The 16,284-nt window shown below is 59.7% G+C and overlaps 1 protein-coding gene across 1 annotated transcript in view; it reads right to left on the bottom strand.

Annotated features, from left to right (window-relative positions):
* Positions 1–16,284, bottom strand: part of WNT3 (Wnt family member 3) — a 44,188-nt gene continuing 27,904 nt past the window's right edge. Inside the window, exons 2-5 of the mRNA XM_045888723.3 lie at positions 8,804–9,045; positions 4,997–5,262; positions 3,834–4,321; positions 1–336 (exon numbers count right to left, since the gene is read on the bottom strand). Coding sequence (XP_045744679.1) covers positions 3,842–4,321; positions 4,997–5,262; positions 8,804–9,045 — 988 coding nt within the window. The 3' untranslated portion in view covers positions 1–336; positions 3,834–3,841. The remainder of the gene's footprint in view (positions 337–3,833; positions 4,322–4,996; positions 5,263–8,803; positions 9,046–16,284) is intronic.

The raw sequence follows: 16,284 nt of genomic DNA, 5'->3' as shown, positions 1-16,284 counted from the left end.
TCGGAGTAGAATTTTTTTTTCCATTTTTATTTTCTTTAACATGTGCAAAGATAAGCCTGGGGTCTGTTCCTATCAGACCCTAGAGAACTAAAAAGAAAGCCCCTTCTTTAAAAACCACACACCATCCAGAGCAGGGTGAGAAACTCAAGAGAGAGGGCGAGGGAGGCCTCCCCGGCAGCGGGCGGCACAGGTCCAGGTCATTTACCGCACGGGCGTCTGGCAACAGTCCGGGTTCCTTGCTGCCTGGTGCTGAGCGCTGAGCCCGGCTCCAGGTCCTGCTTCCCATGGGACTTCGGTGAATCTGCCCAGCCACACACTTCACCCGTTCCCAGTGCCCTTTGGAAAACAAAGAGGAAGAATCGGACACGTAATTCCCTTCTTGGAGGAGCCGCCCGTTGGGGTGCCGCGATCAGAGGCTGTGGACAGGAGAGCTCGACATTTCTCGTGTCCTTGGGGGCAATGGGGAACCCAAGTGGCTTTCCCGTACCCCCTCCTCTGCTTTGGGATCTGCCGCTGAGGAAGGGTGCGTGATTTAAATAGGAACAGGAGGGCTTTAGCAACCACAGACTGGGATCCACACCCTACCTGCCCCACCTTCTAGATGGGAGCTTGGGCAGCAGGAAGGCTAGTGGTGGGCAGCTGCCGCCAGGCAGGAGTCCCCCTCGTAGAGAGACTGAAGGACCCTCCGGTCCAGGGTCCCGTTCCCCACGAGACTAGACGCGGACACTGTGCTTTTCTGTCATACCAGCTGTTTGGTAATGAGCTGTCCACACAGGAGACGGCTGTTTAATGAACTATGAATAATTCCTTCTCAGGGGAGAACCAATATGTACCGCTTACTCATTTGTGTATTGACATCTCACCGAGGATTTGAGGCCCGAAGTGCTTTCAAGGGCATTCCCAATCAACCTTCCAGGCCCCAGGGGGCGGACAGGGCCAGTGGAAGACTATTTTACAGGGGCAGAAACCGAGCCTCAGCGAGATTAAAGGGACATGTACAAGGTTTTGTGGCAAGTTAGTGACAGATCCAGCACTTGGGGCCAGCCAGGCCCCCTGACTCTTGTCCAGAGGGAGCCCTTTCCAGCTTACTGTGCTCACAACATCTGAATAACAAGCAATGCACGTGGTACTTGCAGGGTAGGCAACCGGTCGTCAGCATGAGACACTGGACGGAAGCTACGGGCAATGGAAAGGATGTTTTCCCCACCAGGGAAGGACCAGGAATCAAGCCATTTAGACTGGGGCTCCCCACCCAGTGTGGGGAGGGCATATGTCCCTGCCATCCTGTCTCGAAGGTTCCTATCTTGCTTGCAGTGTCAGTGTGGATGAAAGGAGGGGGAGCTAACCAGCCAGGTCTCAGCCCGTCTTGGGCCTGTGGCTCGAGACCATGCAGTGCGCCTGGGGAACGTTGCTCTGGGAGGTCAGCTCTGCTCAGCCTGGGAATCTCTGCTGCTTCCTTGGACCACGAGCCAGGCCCAGCACTGGGGCCCTTGGTGTATACTGCCTCTGGTCCACACAACAACCCCCCCACCCAGTTCACAAATGAGGGAACCGGGGCACAGAGAGGCTCCACAGCTTGCCCCAAATCACTCAGCAAGTTGAGAATCTGTCCAAAGGTACCACATTGGGAGCGAGTCCTCCCCTTGTCCCAGAGCAAGGGCTCCAAAGCGACCAGAGGGAAGGGCCTTGGGGGCACTGGTCTACCTGGACAGGGCATTTCGAATCCATGCCTGTGTAGCTCTTTCTGTCAGATTGGAGAAAACACCATTCTACTTCAGAAATGGGAGAAAAGAGTGCTGAAGATGTATTAATGCCTCTCAGGATCAGTACTAATTACAGGTGGGCAGGCAGAGGATTTTTGTGGACACTGAGGGTCAAACCAGCACCTCTTTCCCTGCTTGGCTGATGGCTTATCTTGGCGGCCCACCTGGGGAGGGGAGGTGCTGGAACACAGCTGCTGGGGTCCGACTCGGTGACACCCCAGAGCCCCGTGGAGCCACTGTGCTGGAGCCTCTGCAGGACCCGTCTGGAAGCTTTCTGGAGACAGAAAGTGTCCTGGGCTCAGTGTCCCTCCCCTAGCAATGGGTCTGCTGTTAGTGTTCTGAAGTTCTGATTTCCCCTCGGCTCCCCCTCAGAATGGCCAGAGCTATGTCCTGCTGGGGGCACCACGTTGCCTTGGCCACAGTGGGCATGCTACAATGAGCCCGTGAGCTCTTTCGTGTTTGCGGACTTTCCTACCACTGTGAGAAGCGGGAAACAAAACTTGCCCACGCGGATGACACCATCTCACTACGGGATGACACCCTCATGTCACGGCTCTCTGATGGCAGTTATCACTCCCTATCAGTATCAGATTCAGACAAGCATTCGCCGCTGGTAGCTCACTGGGGCTTATAAAACTCCTGTTAGGCTCCCACCATCACCGTACGGATGAGGAAACTGGACTCGGGGCTTCCGGGCTGACCTGGTGCCGCCGGCCACAGTGCGCCCGTTCAGACACCAAGAAAGCCGTGCTGCCTGCTGCCTTTCTGGACCCCGTCCCTGGCAGGTCATAGCTTGAGCTACACCAAGGGGCCTCCCAGATGGACTCACGCAGAACTCTCCCCATGACGTGGGTTCCTCCACACCTCAGAGAGGCCCCAGGCCCCTCCCCCAGGCCCACACAGTGTAGACGCGTGCCACCAGCTCGGAGGTGCCCTCTGTGGAGCTGCGTCACCCAGTGGGGTGCTCTCCCCTGCACTGTCCCGGGGCGATGATTCAGGCAGGTAAGTTCTTCGCAATGAACCAAGCACTGTCCCCACAGCACCTCTGGGGAGGATGATAGATAAGGAGGCAGATCTATAAAAACTCTCTTGGGTGGGTCCCCCCGGCTGGCAGGTGACGGCAGCTGGACCAGGGCTCCCGCCTCTATATACTAGGCTCCTTCTCAGGGCAGAGAAAAGGGAGAGAGGGCATAGTGGCCTCAGACCTTCCAGCCCCAAGACTCGAGGACCACCTTACATCAGTCCGGACCTATGCTGGGGACCAATGGCTCCAAGGGCCAGGCACCGTGTCTCCCACGCAGGCCACCTCTGGGAAGCTTGGGAACTTAATCCACCAGCCTTTGATCCCTTGATTACTCAACCACCATCACTCTGAACTTGAATCCCTCCTCCTCCCCATCCCCTTCCATAAACTCGGTGAGAGTGGCCCCACTCCGCCCAAGCTTCAGATCTGTCAGGATATGGGCTTATATACCGCTTCCCCCACCCACCTCCTCGAGGTCAGTAGGATTTATGCTTGTGCAAAAACCTGCCCTCAAAGTTCAAGGTGGATGCAAAATGACTCTGCCCCAGGGGTAAAAGAGGATCTTTGGCCTACTATTTCAACTATTTTACCCCCCTTGTTTTACGGTAAGAAAACTGAGGCCCATGGAAGTGAAAGAACAGGAAATTGGGGACTTCATGGAACAGGGCAAGGTTGGGACCAGAAGTCAGGTGTCCTGGCTTCCAGCCCCCCAGTGTCCCTCCTCTGGCTCCCAGATGCTCAGCAATGATAGCCAGTGGCCATGCAAACATCTGACCTGGCTCATAATTTACTAACTTGGATACAAATATTAATCAGTTGCTGGCAGTCTCGCGCGCACACCCTTGGCTGGTATCTGTGCTTTGTGTAGTCCACCCAAAGCTGCCCGGGGACCATCCCCACTGCAGCTGGGGAAATCCTGGCTTCCTATTTTGGGCCGCGTGTCTTGGACAGCTCAGAAAGAGAAGTGGGTTGGTCAAGAAGAGGAGCCGGGCAAACCCAGGTCCCTGTCCCAAGGCCCCACAGCCACCCCCGGCCCGCCGCCCTACCTGGCTCCCTACTTGCAGGTGTGCACATCGTAGATGCGGACGCACTCCTGGCAGCTCACGTAGCAGCACCAGTGGAAGATGCAGTGGCATTTCTCCTTCCGCTTCTCCGTCCTCGTGTTGTGGCCGCGGCCACAGCACAGCAGGTCGCAGCCATCGATGCCGTGGGAAGTGACATTGCAAGTCCGGTCCCTGGTGCCAAAGGAGCCCGTCTCGGGGTTGGGCTCGCAGAAGTTGGGGGAGTTCTCGTAGTAGACCAGGTCCCTCTCGGTGGGCGGCTTGAACAGCGCGTACTTGGCGCGGAGGGTCTCCACCCAGCCGCGGGATTCGCGGTGCTTCTCCACCACCATCTCCGAGGCACTGTCGTACTTGTCCTTGAGGAAGTCGCCGATAGCGCGGAAGTCGGGTTGGGCCCACCAGCAGGTCTTGACCTCACAGCTGCCCGACAGCCCGTGGCACTTGCATTTGAGGTGCATGTGGTCCAGGATGGTCTGGGGAAGAGGAGAAGCAGCTGGCCCCCAGCACGACTCCACCTAGGCCCTCCCACTCTGCCCCCTGCCCACCCCATCCCTGGAGCCTTCTCTACTCCTACTGGGGGTCAGGAAGAGAATGGATTGGGGGCCGAGGTGCGGACCTAAAGACTGATGACCATTGTTTCCCTCCCCTTCACAGCCCAAGCATTGGCAGAAATCCCAGCCATTTCTCAAAGCTGTAGGAGATGGGGATGGTGATCCCCGTTTAACAGATGGGGAAACTGAGACCAGGAGCTTAAGTGACTCGCCCTAGATCAAACAACCAGAGGAAGCCGTGGAGGCTGAATTCAGTCAGGCCCACCGGTCTTCACGGCCCTGCCCAGGGCAGCCCAAGTGCACTGGATGGGCTGGCGGGTACCTGCTCCATGGGGCCCCTCGCTCCCTAGCTGACGCATCCCTGGGCGGGCGCAGATGCAAAACAGCCCGGGGAGAATGGGTGAACAGAAGGGGTGATTGTGGGGTGTGGGTGGGGGCCAAGCTCCACCAAGGGGAAAGAGGAGAGCAGGGAGCCCGGGATGCACAAGGGTCACCAGAAGGGCAGGGTGGGGCGGGGGCGAGGCCAGCCAGGAGGGGCAGGGACAGGGTCCCCAAAGGGGTACCGGGCGGGGTCGTGCGAGGGCGGCCGCAGCTCACCGTGCGGCCCGCCTCGTTGTTGTGCTTGTTCATGGCCGAGCGCGCGTCCGGCCTGTTCTCGCGCGCGTCCGCGAACTCCCGGGACACGAGCACCCCGAAGTCGGCGTCCTCGCTGCAGCCGCCCCACTTCCAGCCCTCGCCAGGTGGCCCCTTGTGGTGCGAGTCGCAGCCGCAGATGGTGGAGGTGCCCTCGGCACAGGAGCGCGTGACGGCGAAGGCCACGCCGGCAGAGGCGATGGCGTGCACGAAGGCCGACTCGCGGGTGGCTGTGGGGAGGGCATGGCTCAGGCCGGGTCCTGGGGCACAGCCGCCCTGCCTCGACCTCCCCAGCCGGGAAGAAGGGCTCACCAGCCCCGAGAAAGCGGGAGGAACCAAGGTGCCCTTCCGACCCCTTTTGACTGGCCCAGCCTCTGAGGTATCCCCACTTTACAGATGAGCAAACTGAGGCCCGGGGCAGCTAACTGATTAACCCAGGGCCTCAGCACTTGGTACAGGGCAGAGCCGAGCCTGTTAGAAGCAGGGGCAGAAACTATAGCTCTGGCAGGTTGCTGAAGAGATGTGGTCGTCCTGCCCTGTTCTGGCCCCGGGCCCCCTACCCTCCATCTGCCCAGAGACCGCAGCACAGGCGTGAGCCCTCCCACTGCTGAGAGAGCCTGAGGCCTGCGGGAGGGAAGCCTGGGAACCTACTGCCTAAACTACCCAAGTCCACCCCATCCCCCACCTCGATGCACTTGGGCAGACCCCTTCCTTTTCTGAGTCTCAGTTACCCTCTTTGTAAAACGGGCATAACTTCCCTCTGCCACCAGAGTTCCTGACCAGGAGGGCAATGGCCCGAATCCCAAACCCTCTCCCTGCCACCACGGGAAGGATCGGAACACGGGGCAGGATCCCTTGAAGGAAAAGGAGAACTTCTCAGGGGTGTCCCCCAACCTCATGATCCTGATAACCACGTTTGAGAGCTCATTATGCACCAGATTCTGCCCTTCATGTTCTTGATCTCATTTAATCCTCTTAACTAGGAGGCAGAAAGTCTTAATTTAGGCCCATTTTACAGACGCAGACATTGAGGATTAGAAGGCCAAGGCCTGGGAGACTGCAGTCCAACCACCTCGCTCCGGACAGGAGAGGAACCCAGAGCGGCAGGTGACCTGCCCAAGGCCACGCAGGCCGGCCTAGAAGCCGGGGCTCCCATCCCGAGGGCTGAGGGAGATCGCGGCCCGGCACCCAAGCGGGAAGCCTGGGAGCGTCGGGGGCCACCTGCGGAGGAGCCGCCCGTCCCGCTTCCACGGACAGCCCCGCCGGCGCACCGAGCCCGCGGGCGGCCAAGGCCCCGCCCCCCCTCGGGCCCCCTCTCCTCGCCCCCGTTCCGGCTCCCGCCCTCCCCTGGGCGCCCGGGGGTGGCGGCGCCGAGGGCCAGCGCTCGCTTCCGGCCGGGCCCGCGGCCTCTCGCGGCGGCGGCGGCGGCGGCGCCCGGACCCCGGGCCGCGCTCGGTTCCCAGCCCCGGGGACGCGGGGGCGGCGGGGCGGGGCGGGGATTAGCCTGGGAGCGGCGCTGACAGCCCCGCTGTGCCGGTCCCCGTCCGGCGGGGCCCGCTGGGCCGCTCAATCCGCCTTTGTTCGCGCGGTGTCACACCGCATTACCCGCATAATGCGGCCGCCGGGCCCGGGCCGCCGGGCCGGCCGCCACCGCGTAGCAACGGGCGGCTCCCGCGGCCGGGCCGCGCCCCCGGCCCCGGCGCCGGCCCGCGAAATCCCCATTGAAGCGGCGCCCCCCGCCCCCGCGCCGCGCCGCGCCGCGCCGAATGGCCAGAGGGCGTGTGAATGGCGCGGCGGCCGCAGCGGGCGCGGGGCCGGGCCGCGCGGTGGGGGGGCGGCGCTCGGGCCCCTTTCAAGCCGCCTAAGCCCCTCCGGGCCGCCCGCGCAACGCGATCCGGGCTCGCCTGCGCCCCGCCGTCGCGGCCCGTCGCCTTCCGGCCGCTGACCCCTGCGACCCCCTCCCCCCCCACCCCCCCCCGCCCCACGGGTGCCGCGAGAGTCCCCCGCCGGCCGCCGCCCGGCCTCCGGGCCGGCCAACCGTGGGGAGCGGGGCCCGGCCTCCGCGGACGGTGCGCGCCCCTGGCAGGGCGCCCCCCCACCGCGCCGCAGCCGCCCCCCTGGCTCTCAAAGCGTGTGTGTTGGGGGGAGGGCGTGTGCAGAGCTTAACGCGTGGCGGCCCGCGCGGCGTTGGTGGGGACCCGCCGAAGCCCGCGTGCCGGCGTGGAGCCTTCTTCCCGGACCTTCCTCGGCTTCATCAAATTCCTAGAGTTTCTGACATATTAGCCAGCTCCCCACCCCCGGCCAACACAGAACCGCCCTCTTGCAATTTAGAGATGAAGGCAGGTACCAGAACCTACAACGGTGATTGAAAACGTTGAACACAGACGTGCATGGGTAATAGGCTCAAAGGCCCGATTTTCATTGCCAAATGTCCCAAGCGGGGAAGAGCAACCAGAAGGCGAGTCTTGCTTTTGGGGAGCGCGTCTAGACGCCAGGCTGTTTGATTAAGCACTACCTGGCCCGAGGTGGGGCACCGGAAGGCGGTGAGACTGACACACCGGGCAAGATCAGGTTTGAAATGCAAACCGCCGCCACTTGGCCCCAATTAGAGGCCAAACCTTTTATGTAAACAAGGAATAATTAGCTTTGGTAATAGAAGCGTAAACAGAATCATCATCCATTGATTCGCTAATTGCTCTTCTGTCCCTTGACAATGGCCTGTAGGTCAGACAGACCCAGCATACCTGAAGCCCAGGTAAAGGGGGACCGCACACTAATATGTAGGGGGTCAGTGCCCCCCATCGCCCACACCCCCCCCCATCAGATCCACCTGGCTCTCAGATCCCTTTTCCTTCTGGCTATAAATACAGTTCTTGTAAAAGAAGGGAGGGCCAGGCTCACCAGTTTGGGTGGCAAAACCCCAGGGGGTGGTCGGGAGGGTTCAAGTTGCTGCGGAAAGGGAGTGGTGGCTCCCAGGAGACCAGCTGGGGTCATTAAATTCCAGGACACGGCTATTCCTCAGAGGTGTCCATCTTCGGCCCAGAACTCTCCAGCCCCAAAGTCCCCTTCTTGGGAGCAGTGGCCCCCTCATCCCTCTCCCCTGGTCATGCTTGAGGTCAAGTTGTGTGAATGCCATTCATTTCAGGCACCAGCCGGTTAGACTGGCAGGTTGCAGGAGGGCGGGAAAGTTACCCGGAGGCCGGCTTGCCCTCTAGCCCCTCCACAGTCTGGGCAGATCCAGCGTGCAGGGGTATGGGGGTCAGCAGAATCTTCTCAATGCAATGCCACCAGCATCTCACAGTTTCCTCAGCTCCAGAATTTTCTATACGGGAGGGACCTAGAGGTGGTAATGCTCTCCACCCCCCCCACCCCCCACCCCCCGCCAAAAGCTAGATTTGCATAGCACTTAACACAGTGATGGGAAAATGTCACAAAAGTCCACAACAAAGCCTGCCCCCCACCACTGTGCAAGCTGGGAGGGGGGTGGGGAGGAAGGCCATGGCCTCCTGTCCTGCCCTAGGATCTCAGGATACAGAGCATCTCAAGGCTGCTCAGCCCCCAGCAGCACCTGGGAAGGTGTGGCGGCCATGGTGACAGTGTGGGTTGGTCCAGAGAGGGAGCTGACCCACTTTTGTGGAGGCTGCGGGTCCTGACCAGCTTTACGGCCCTCTCCTGCGGACCCCGGGCTGGGAGCTGAGGCACCCCGAGGGGGGAAGAGTCACTGTGTCCTCAGGCCCTCCCCCCACCCGCTACCAGGCCCAGAGACAGTACCTTTGTCCAGGACGGGCCCGAAGATGGCCAGGCTGTCGTCTATGGTGGTGCAGTTCCAGCGGCGGCCCCGGAACTGGTGCTGGCACTCCTGGATGCCCAGCTTCACGCCCTCGGCCACGCTGGGCATGATTTCGATGTAATTCCGGCAGAAGCGCAGTTGCTTGGGGACCAGGCCTGGGATGGAGCCGCAGAGCAGGGGCTGTGAGCCCAGGGATGTGTACTGCTGGCCCAGGGCCAGGGACCTGCGGGTAGACAGAGGGTGGTGGCACATGGCCCATCAGGGGCCTTTTTTCTTCCTCGTGAGCCCTCTGGGGTAGGCGGAGCCATGCCAGGCCCGTGGGTCAGCCGGAGCCCAGAGCCTCGAGCAGCCCAGCACCTGAGTGCGCTCCCTGGCCTCAGCAATACACTGCCCCTTGAAGGGCAGACCGACATGCGGGCATGTCGGACGTTAGTGTGGGGACCCACAGAAACCTCTCGCGGGGGCATTGGGGGCCATGCAATACCATGAAAAAAACCCTGGACTGGAAAGGTGGATTTGGGGGCCCAGGTTAAGTCCCTCCTAGGCTCTGGGCCAGTTGCCCTGATGGGCCCTGAAGCGGTTGGGCTGGACAATCTTCTAGGGAGTCTAAGTGTCTGGGGTCACACAGAGACTCCAGTGACCCATGGGAAATAACCCAAACCTAAAGCGAGGGAGGTGACAGGAGTTGGCTTGACCCCAGTCCCATCTCAGATGAAGTAGAGAAGCAGAGAAGCCCCAGTCCCAGCAGGAAACTCATATGTACACGTGTGCCTGAGGTTTGCGCACGCACACACCCACACCCACCACCCCCCCCACACACACACACGCTGTCCATGGCAGTGTGCCTGAGCCTCCTCCCCAGGACGCTACCTGCCCAGCCAATAGCCCCCCAGCGCCTCCCCAGGGAACTGGTGGCTTCTACTAGGTCCTCTGTCCTTTGTCCCCCAGGGCCTCCATGACCACCTTGGCAGCTTCCTAGAAGTTTCTAGAGTGCCGTCTTCCCTCTCAGCTGAGACTGGAGCTTGGCTTTGTGTCAAGACAAGAGTAGCTCAGTGTCAGGAGGGAGAAGATCCCAGATCATACTCTCCCAGCCAACACTCATGACCTTAGTCAAGTCACCTTACTCTTCTAACCCTCATTTCTCAATCAATATCCTGTCAACCTCTCAGCTTTTATAAAGAGTCAACAGAAGGGAAGGTCTTGTGGGGAGCGAGGAATAGAGTTTAAAATACTAGAAAGCCAAGGTGCTGTTCTTCCCCTCTCTCCCCCAGCACTGGAACAGCAGGGATGACATTTTGCGGGAGAAACTGAGAAAATGATCTGTGGGTCTCAGTGGACTCGAAGGCCAGTAGCAATCAGCCCTGTGATCAGGGACCGTGTGAGCCGGAAGAAGGGTTGCATGGGGGCCCATCTCCTCCCCCTTCACATCCAGCACTGACCCAAGGCTCCAGTCTGGCAGTGACCTCAGTCGAGTCCCCCACCCAAAATCATGACAGAAGCCTTGGGAAGAGGGACCAGAAGACCCCAAATGCAGATTGGGAAAACACACACACACACACACACAGGCTTCCTGGACTAGACACAGGGCTGAACTAAACGCCTGCCATTTATCAGCTCTCACTCTGTGCCAGCTGCTTTACCTGTAGCATTTCTGATCACTTCTCCAAGGTTGGAGAACATCACCAGCCCCCGGCCGAGGAAGCCGAGGTTTAGGAAGTAAGTTAGCTTGTTCAAGGCTTTTTGGTGCCCGGCCCGTGGCAGAGCAGAGCATGCTCACCGGGCTGAGCCTTTTCCTTGGGTTTGCTTCGTGGAATCCTTATGACAACTGTATGACACAGAAGGGCCTTCACAACGGCCCTGTTTTTGGTGGCGTGGCCTTGTATACTGAGCATCCAGCCCAGCCCACAGAGCTGCTAAGAAGCTGCTCATTGGATCCCAGGCCATCTGACTCCAGAGCCTGGGGGTCAAACCACTGTGCCGCCTGCCTTCTGGGCAATGCCCGCTTGGGGCCTGAGGCAGGGGGGTGGCGTGAGGGGCTGCCTGTAGGCCTGGCCCATCTGTGCCCTGAGCCTCACCGCGGATCCCATGCCTGAGTGGGATAGAGCAGGTCAACCCAGAGCCCCCTGATGGGCACATGGCACGCAGCGCCTGATGGGGCCCTGCAGCTGTTCTCTCCTGCCCCCACCCTGGTTATGGTTATAAACAGCTTATCATGAGAATAATGATATTCAACTATCTATCACTGATTATATGCTGGGCCAGTTCTAAGCGCTCATGTCTCTCGCCTTATGTAATCCTCGTTGCAGCAAGTCTATGAGGTAGGAACTTCATTATCATCATTATTATCCCATTTCCTAGACGAGGAAACTGAGGCCAGGAAGCTAAGTAACCCGCCCCAGTCTGCAGGACTCCACAGTGTCAGAGTTGAGCCTCCCTCCCCGTTCAGGCTGCCTCCCCATGTGCTCTTTCTTTTTTTTTTTTTTTTTAAGATTTTTAATTATTAGAGAGAGAGAGAGCACAGGTGGGGAGGAGAGGGAGAAGCAGACTTCCAGCTGAGCAGGGAGCCCGACGTGGGGCTCAATCCCAAGACCCTGGGATCATGACCTGAGCTGAAGGCAGACACTCAACCGACTGAGCCCCCCAGGCGCCCCTCCCCACGTGCTCTCAACCCGCACCTGCAGCCCTGCCCTGCCCCGCCCTGCCCGCCACCCCAGCAGCTCTACAATCCCTGCAGCGGGAGCCGGGCCCAGGGCTCGGGGTGGAGAGTCAGCGCAGCGCAGAGCGGGCGGCGCGGGAGCAAGGCTCCCCTGGGGAGAAGCCCAGGCCTTCCCCACTTCCTCCTCTGACATTTAGGACCTGAAGCCCCAGATGAAGAGGACAATCGGAGAGGGGAGGTGAGACCTGATAGGGGGGACTCTGCCACCCCCGGAACCGCACCTTGATTTGGTCTGAATGGGGTCGTGATTCCTGGCCACCTCCCCGTGCCCTGGTCTGGCCCCTGCCTGTCCCAGAGCAGCATGGGAAGACCTGGCACCCACTTCCCAGCCTCAGAGTCCCTCTCCTTTGGCCAGAGCCAGTCTCCCCAGTGTCCTCATCATAGGCACCTCGGTCCATGCCCGGGTCCGGAGGTGTGGACTGGCCCTGTGGTGGCCATGCTTGCCATCAGCTTGGCCTCCTGCCCCCACGACACACTCTGATCTGGGCCGGTCTGCCCCACAGTCACTTCTGGCACCAGGGGCCCTGTCCCATGTTCCCATGTCACCCCCCCATTATTGGCCTGCTCACCAGCCAAGGCCCCGAGTGCCCCAAGTCTCCAGCCTCCTTTTGCCCAGAGATGGGCATCCTCCATCACTTTCCTCCTTCCTAGCTCTCTCCTAGCCCCTCGGCAGGCCCAGGCCCCCTCAAGCTAAGCTTGAGTCCTGGACTAGAATTAGAACCTATGAGAGGAGCCCATTTATACAGATGAACAAGCGAGCGGCCCAAAGAGAGAAGCAGCTTGCCCACGGCTGCACAGCCAGAACCACGGGGCCAGGTCGGGCCGCCCCCACAGCGGAGAAGGGACACCGAGGAGTGGGGACGCCCCTGCTGGCTCTTCATTTCCACTTGGCGACACCACTTCTCGTCCCCGCCCTCCAAAGGGGCTCCCGCTCCCTGGTTTCACCAGCTCCCTTCCCCGGGGTCCAAGGGCGGCCTCCCCAGCCCGGCAGAACCCCCGAGCCCTTGGCACCGGCTGGCCGCAGAGGCCAGAGTTGCTCCCCAAACTTCCCCCAGCACGGAGAGGCCTCTGAAGGACACCAAGTCCTTCCTACTGGACGACTGTGGTCTCTCCTCCAGCCCAAGCACATTCTGTCTTGCCCTCCGTGGTCACATGCAATGCCAGCCATCACGACGGCGCCTGTTTCTTCCGCACGTCTGTGCCTGGCACGTCACATACATCACGTCATTAGATCTTCACAACAGCTCCGGGGGGTGGGCGTTGCCGCCCCCATTTTACAGAGGGGGAAACCGAGGCACAGAGAAGCTGGGCAGCTTACACAGGGAAGTGGCTGAGCCAGAATTCCACGCTGGGTTTGTCAGACTCCGAGTATGACGCCCTCTGAAAACAACTCTGGGCCGCAGAGATGATGAGTTCTTTTTTTTTTTCTTTTAAAGATTATTTATTTATTTATTTGAGAGAGAGAGAGAGCAGGAACAGGAGCAGAGGGAGAAGCAGACTCCCCACTAAGCAGGGAGCCCGACACGGGGCTCGATCCCAGGACCCCGAGATCATGACCTGAGCCGAAGGCAGACGCTTCACCGACTGAACCCCCCCAAGCGCCCCCAGAGATGATGAGTTCTTTCCCTTCTGGCCAAACCCGGGCTCCTCCCTGCTGCCCAGGGGCCAACCCAGTGTGCAACCCAGAGCCAGGCTGCCCGGTGCAGACCCAGCTCTGCTGTTTCCTAACTACTGATCTCAAACAATTCACTCAGCCTTTCCCTGCCTCAGTTTCCTCACCTGTAAAATAGACATAATAAGAGGAAGGAATGATAAAAAGCGCCAAGCACACAGGAAGCCCTGTGTTTAGGGGCTGTCCCCAGCACTTTGTCCCCTGTCCTGTCAGCAAACTCCTGCCTCCTGCCCTCCCACTCCTGACTTGATAGAACATGTCAGAATTTCCAGAGCCCCTTCCCATCCATCACTGGGAAGGATGCCTTGGATCAGAGCAAAGTCGGCCCCTTCCCTGGCAGCTCAGTCCTAACTGGGGTGGCTGGATGCGGACATTTGTAACCTGGCTCAGTGTTAAAGGTAACCCAAAAGGCAAGGGCAGGGGGACATTCCCAGAATGCTCCATTCAAGGGTTTCAGCTCCGATCTGGATATCCTGCTGGTCGTGGGCAAGGCCCCCTGGGGATGGGAGCGACGGGCTGGGGATGCGGCTAATGAGGCCTCGGCTGTGGGACAGCTGCCCTCCCCCACACGTGGCCTGGCACCCCTGACCCTGAGCCTCCTCCCCACACAGAGCCCAGGACTGAAATTCTACCACCACAGATGCATCAATTTCACCCACAGCTCCTTGTCCCCACTATGAAGTGCATGCTCCCCCGGGGGGTCACACAGTGAGTCTCATTCTCCTTCAGTCTTCCTCCCAGAGTGCAAGCAGCTCCGGGTGCTGGGCCCGCCCGCCTCCTCTCACCCCTCCACACCTCTGCGCAGACTGAGCCCCCTCCTCCCGGAGAGCCTGTCCGCTGCCAGCCCCCGGCAAACATCTTACCCTGCCCTCAAGACAGGACTCCTGGAGGGCGCCCGGGTGGTTCAGATGGTTAAGCCTTTGCCTTTGACTCAGGTCATCATCCCAGGGTCCTGGGATCGAGCCCCACCTCAGGCTCCCTGCTCAACTGGGAGCCTGCTTCTCCCTCTCTTTCTCCCTCTGCCCTTCCCTCCACCTCTCCCTCTGCTCGTTCTTGCTCTCAAAAAAAAAGGGGGGCTCCTGGGTCGCCTCCTTTCTAAAGACTTCCCTGGGCTCCCAGACAGAAGTAACCTCTCCTGCCTCTGTGTCTTTCCTGCATCCTATTCAAACCTTCTTATCTCCAAGTGTTGGACTCATATATGTTTCCAGTTTGATCTGGCTGTGGGAGTGGGAGTTCCCTGAGGATAGAGGGTGCCTCTCCTCCCGTTTCCCCAACACTTTGCTTCACACCAGACACACACACACACACATACACACACACACACGGGCACGGTCTACCGAAAGGCCAGGCACGTGATAGGTAGGAATGAAGGAACCTCCTTCCCCAAAAGGCCAATCTGATGCCCCCTGTCTTGCAGCTCCTTAGCCTCACTCCCCAGGAATCCAGGCATCCGGAGGCTTCGCCTCCACACAGGACAAGACTCCTCCGTTCCGCTGAGGAAGTCCCTACGGTTAGGACCTCAGACAACAGCCAGGTTCCCAAGGGAGGTAGGGACCCCGGCTGGCACTGGCAGCTGGTGAGGGGGAGGGCGGAGGGCACTGCCAGGCCTTCCCAGCTGGGCAGGGGCTATTTATACCCAGCTCCTGGCCTGGCCCTGCCCGAGGGCCCTTCCACCCTCCCCTGAGGACAGCTCGTCCTCCACCCCAACCACCACCGCCCAGCTGGGCTGAGGACAGACACAGACAGCTGGGCAGATGGGCAGTAGGTGCCAGCAGGCAACAGGCTGCTTGTGGGGCCCTCGATGTTGACCTCTCAGAGTGAAATTCCCTCCCCGAGGAGGCCGGGCTTCAGTATGTGCACGGCCTTGGGGGACTCCCGCTGCTCCCCGGTTCTTGGCCTCCCCCCTCCCCTGCCCCGACAACACCTCTGTCTCCAGAGGGCCGAAGGTGGGCTCGCGCTGCGAGCTAGGGCAGAGGTAAAACTTCTAACCACAGAATGCAGGGCAGCCTAGATGCTAGCTTGACTTAAACATCTATCGCGGGCGCCTGGGTGGCTCAGTCGGTTAAGCGACTGCCTTCGGCTCAGGTCATGATCCTGGAGTCCCTGGATCGAGTCCCGCATCGGGCTCCCTGCTCGGCAGGGAGTCTGCTTCTCCCTCTGACCCTCCTCCCTCTCATGCTCTCTGTCTCTCATCCTCTCTCTCTCTCAAATAAATAAAATCTTTAAAAAAGAAAAAAAAAACCATCTATCGCACGGCGGGACACTAACAAGTGTCCTGTGCAAGGTGTCCTGGCCGGTGACGCTGGCACTGTCGACCCCCAGGTTCTGCCATCCCCCCGGCATAATAGGATTTTAGAGACGGAGGGGCCTCGGGAGGCATCCAGTTCCGGGTGTTTTGTATGTGTTAGCTATTTTTTTCCAGGTGGAATCATACCCAACCTCCCCCCACTGCCATACCTAAAACCGAGAAAAAGAGGGGCCTGTTCCTCTCTTAAAGCTACACAGAGAATTACCACATGATCCAGAAATTCCAGTCCCAGCTACGTGCCCATGAGAAGTGAAAGCAGGCGTGCAAAGAGACGCCGGGCTGTTGGTGTCATGACGGCCATCTTCACCACAGCCAACACCCCAAGTGTCCATCCGATGAATGCACAACAGAATGTGGCCTATCCATTCAGTGGAATATTCTCCAGCCACAAAAAGGAATGAAGTTCGGACACCTGCTGCAACATGGATGAACTTTGACAACATGATGCTGAGTGAAAAGAGCCAGTCAGAAAAGGACAGCTATTGTAGGATCCCACTTACGTGAGGTACCCAGAATAGGCAAATTCCTCGTGACAGAAGTAGAGTAGAGGTTACCAGAGGCTGGGGAGTGGGAGGGAAGGTAGTGCTTTGTGAGTATAGTTTCTGCCCCCACCCACGGCCCCTCTGCAGGATGGAACCTGAGAACCACAGGTCTAGTCAAATCCCTCCCTTCTCTAGTTGGGAAGACTGAGGCCTGGAGAGGGTCCCAAGCTACACAGTCACATATGGAAGATGGGCGGGGACACAGCCCCAGGAAAGTCTCCCCT

This window comes from Mirounga angustirostris, unplaced genomic scaffold (genome assembly GCF_029215605.1).
Source record: "Mirounga angustirostris isolate CCGP_5_RB_7025 unplaced genomic scaffold, mMirAng1.0.hap1 SCAF_17, whole genome shotgun sequence".
In the NCBI taxonomy this organism is placed as follows: domain Eukaryota; kingdom Metazoa; phylum Chordata; class Mammalia; order Carnivora; family Phocidae; genus Mirounga; species Mirounga angustirostris.
Note: the sequence above shows the minus strand (reverse complement) of the source record. Positions and strands in the feature narration are given on the sequence as shown.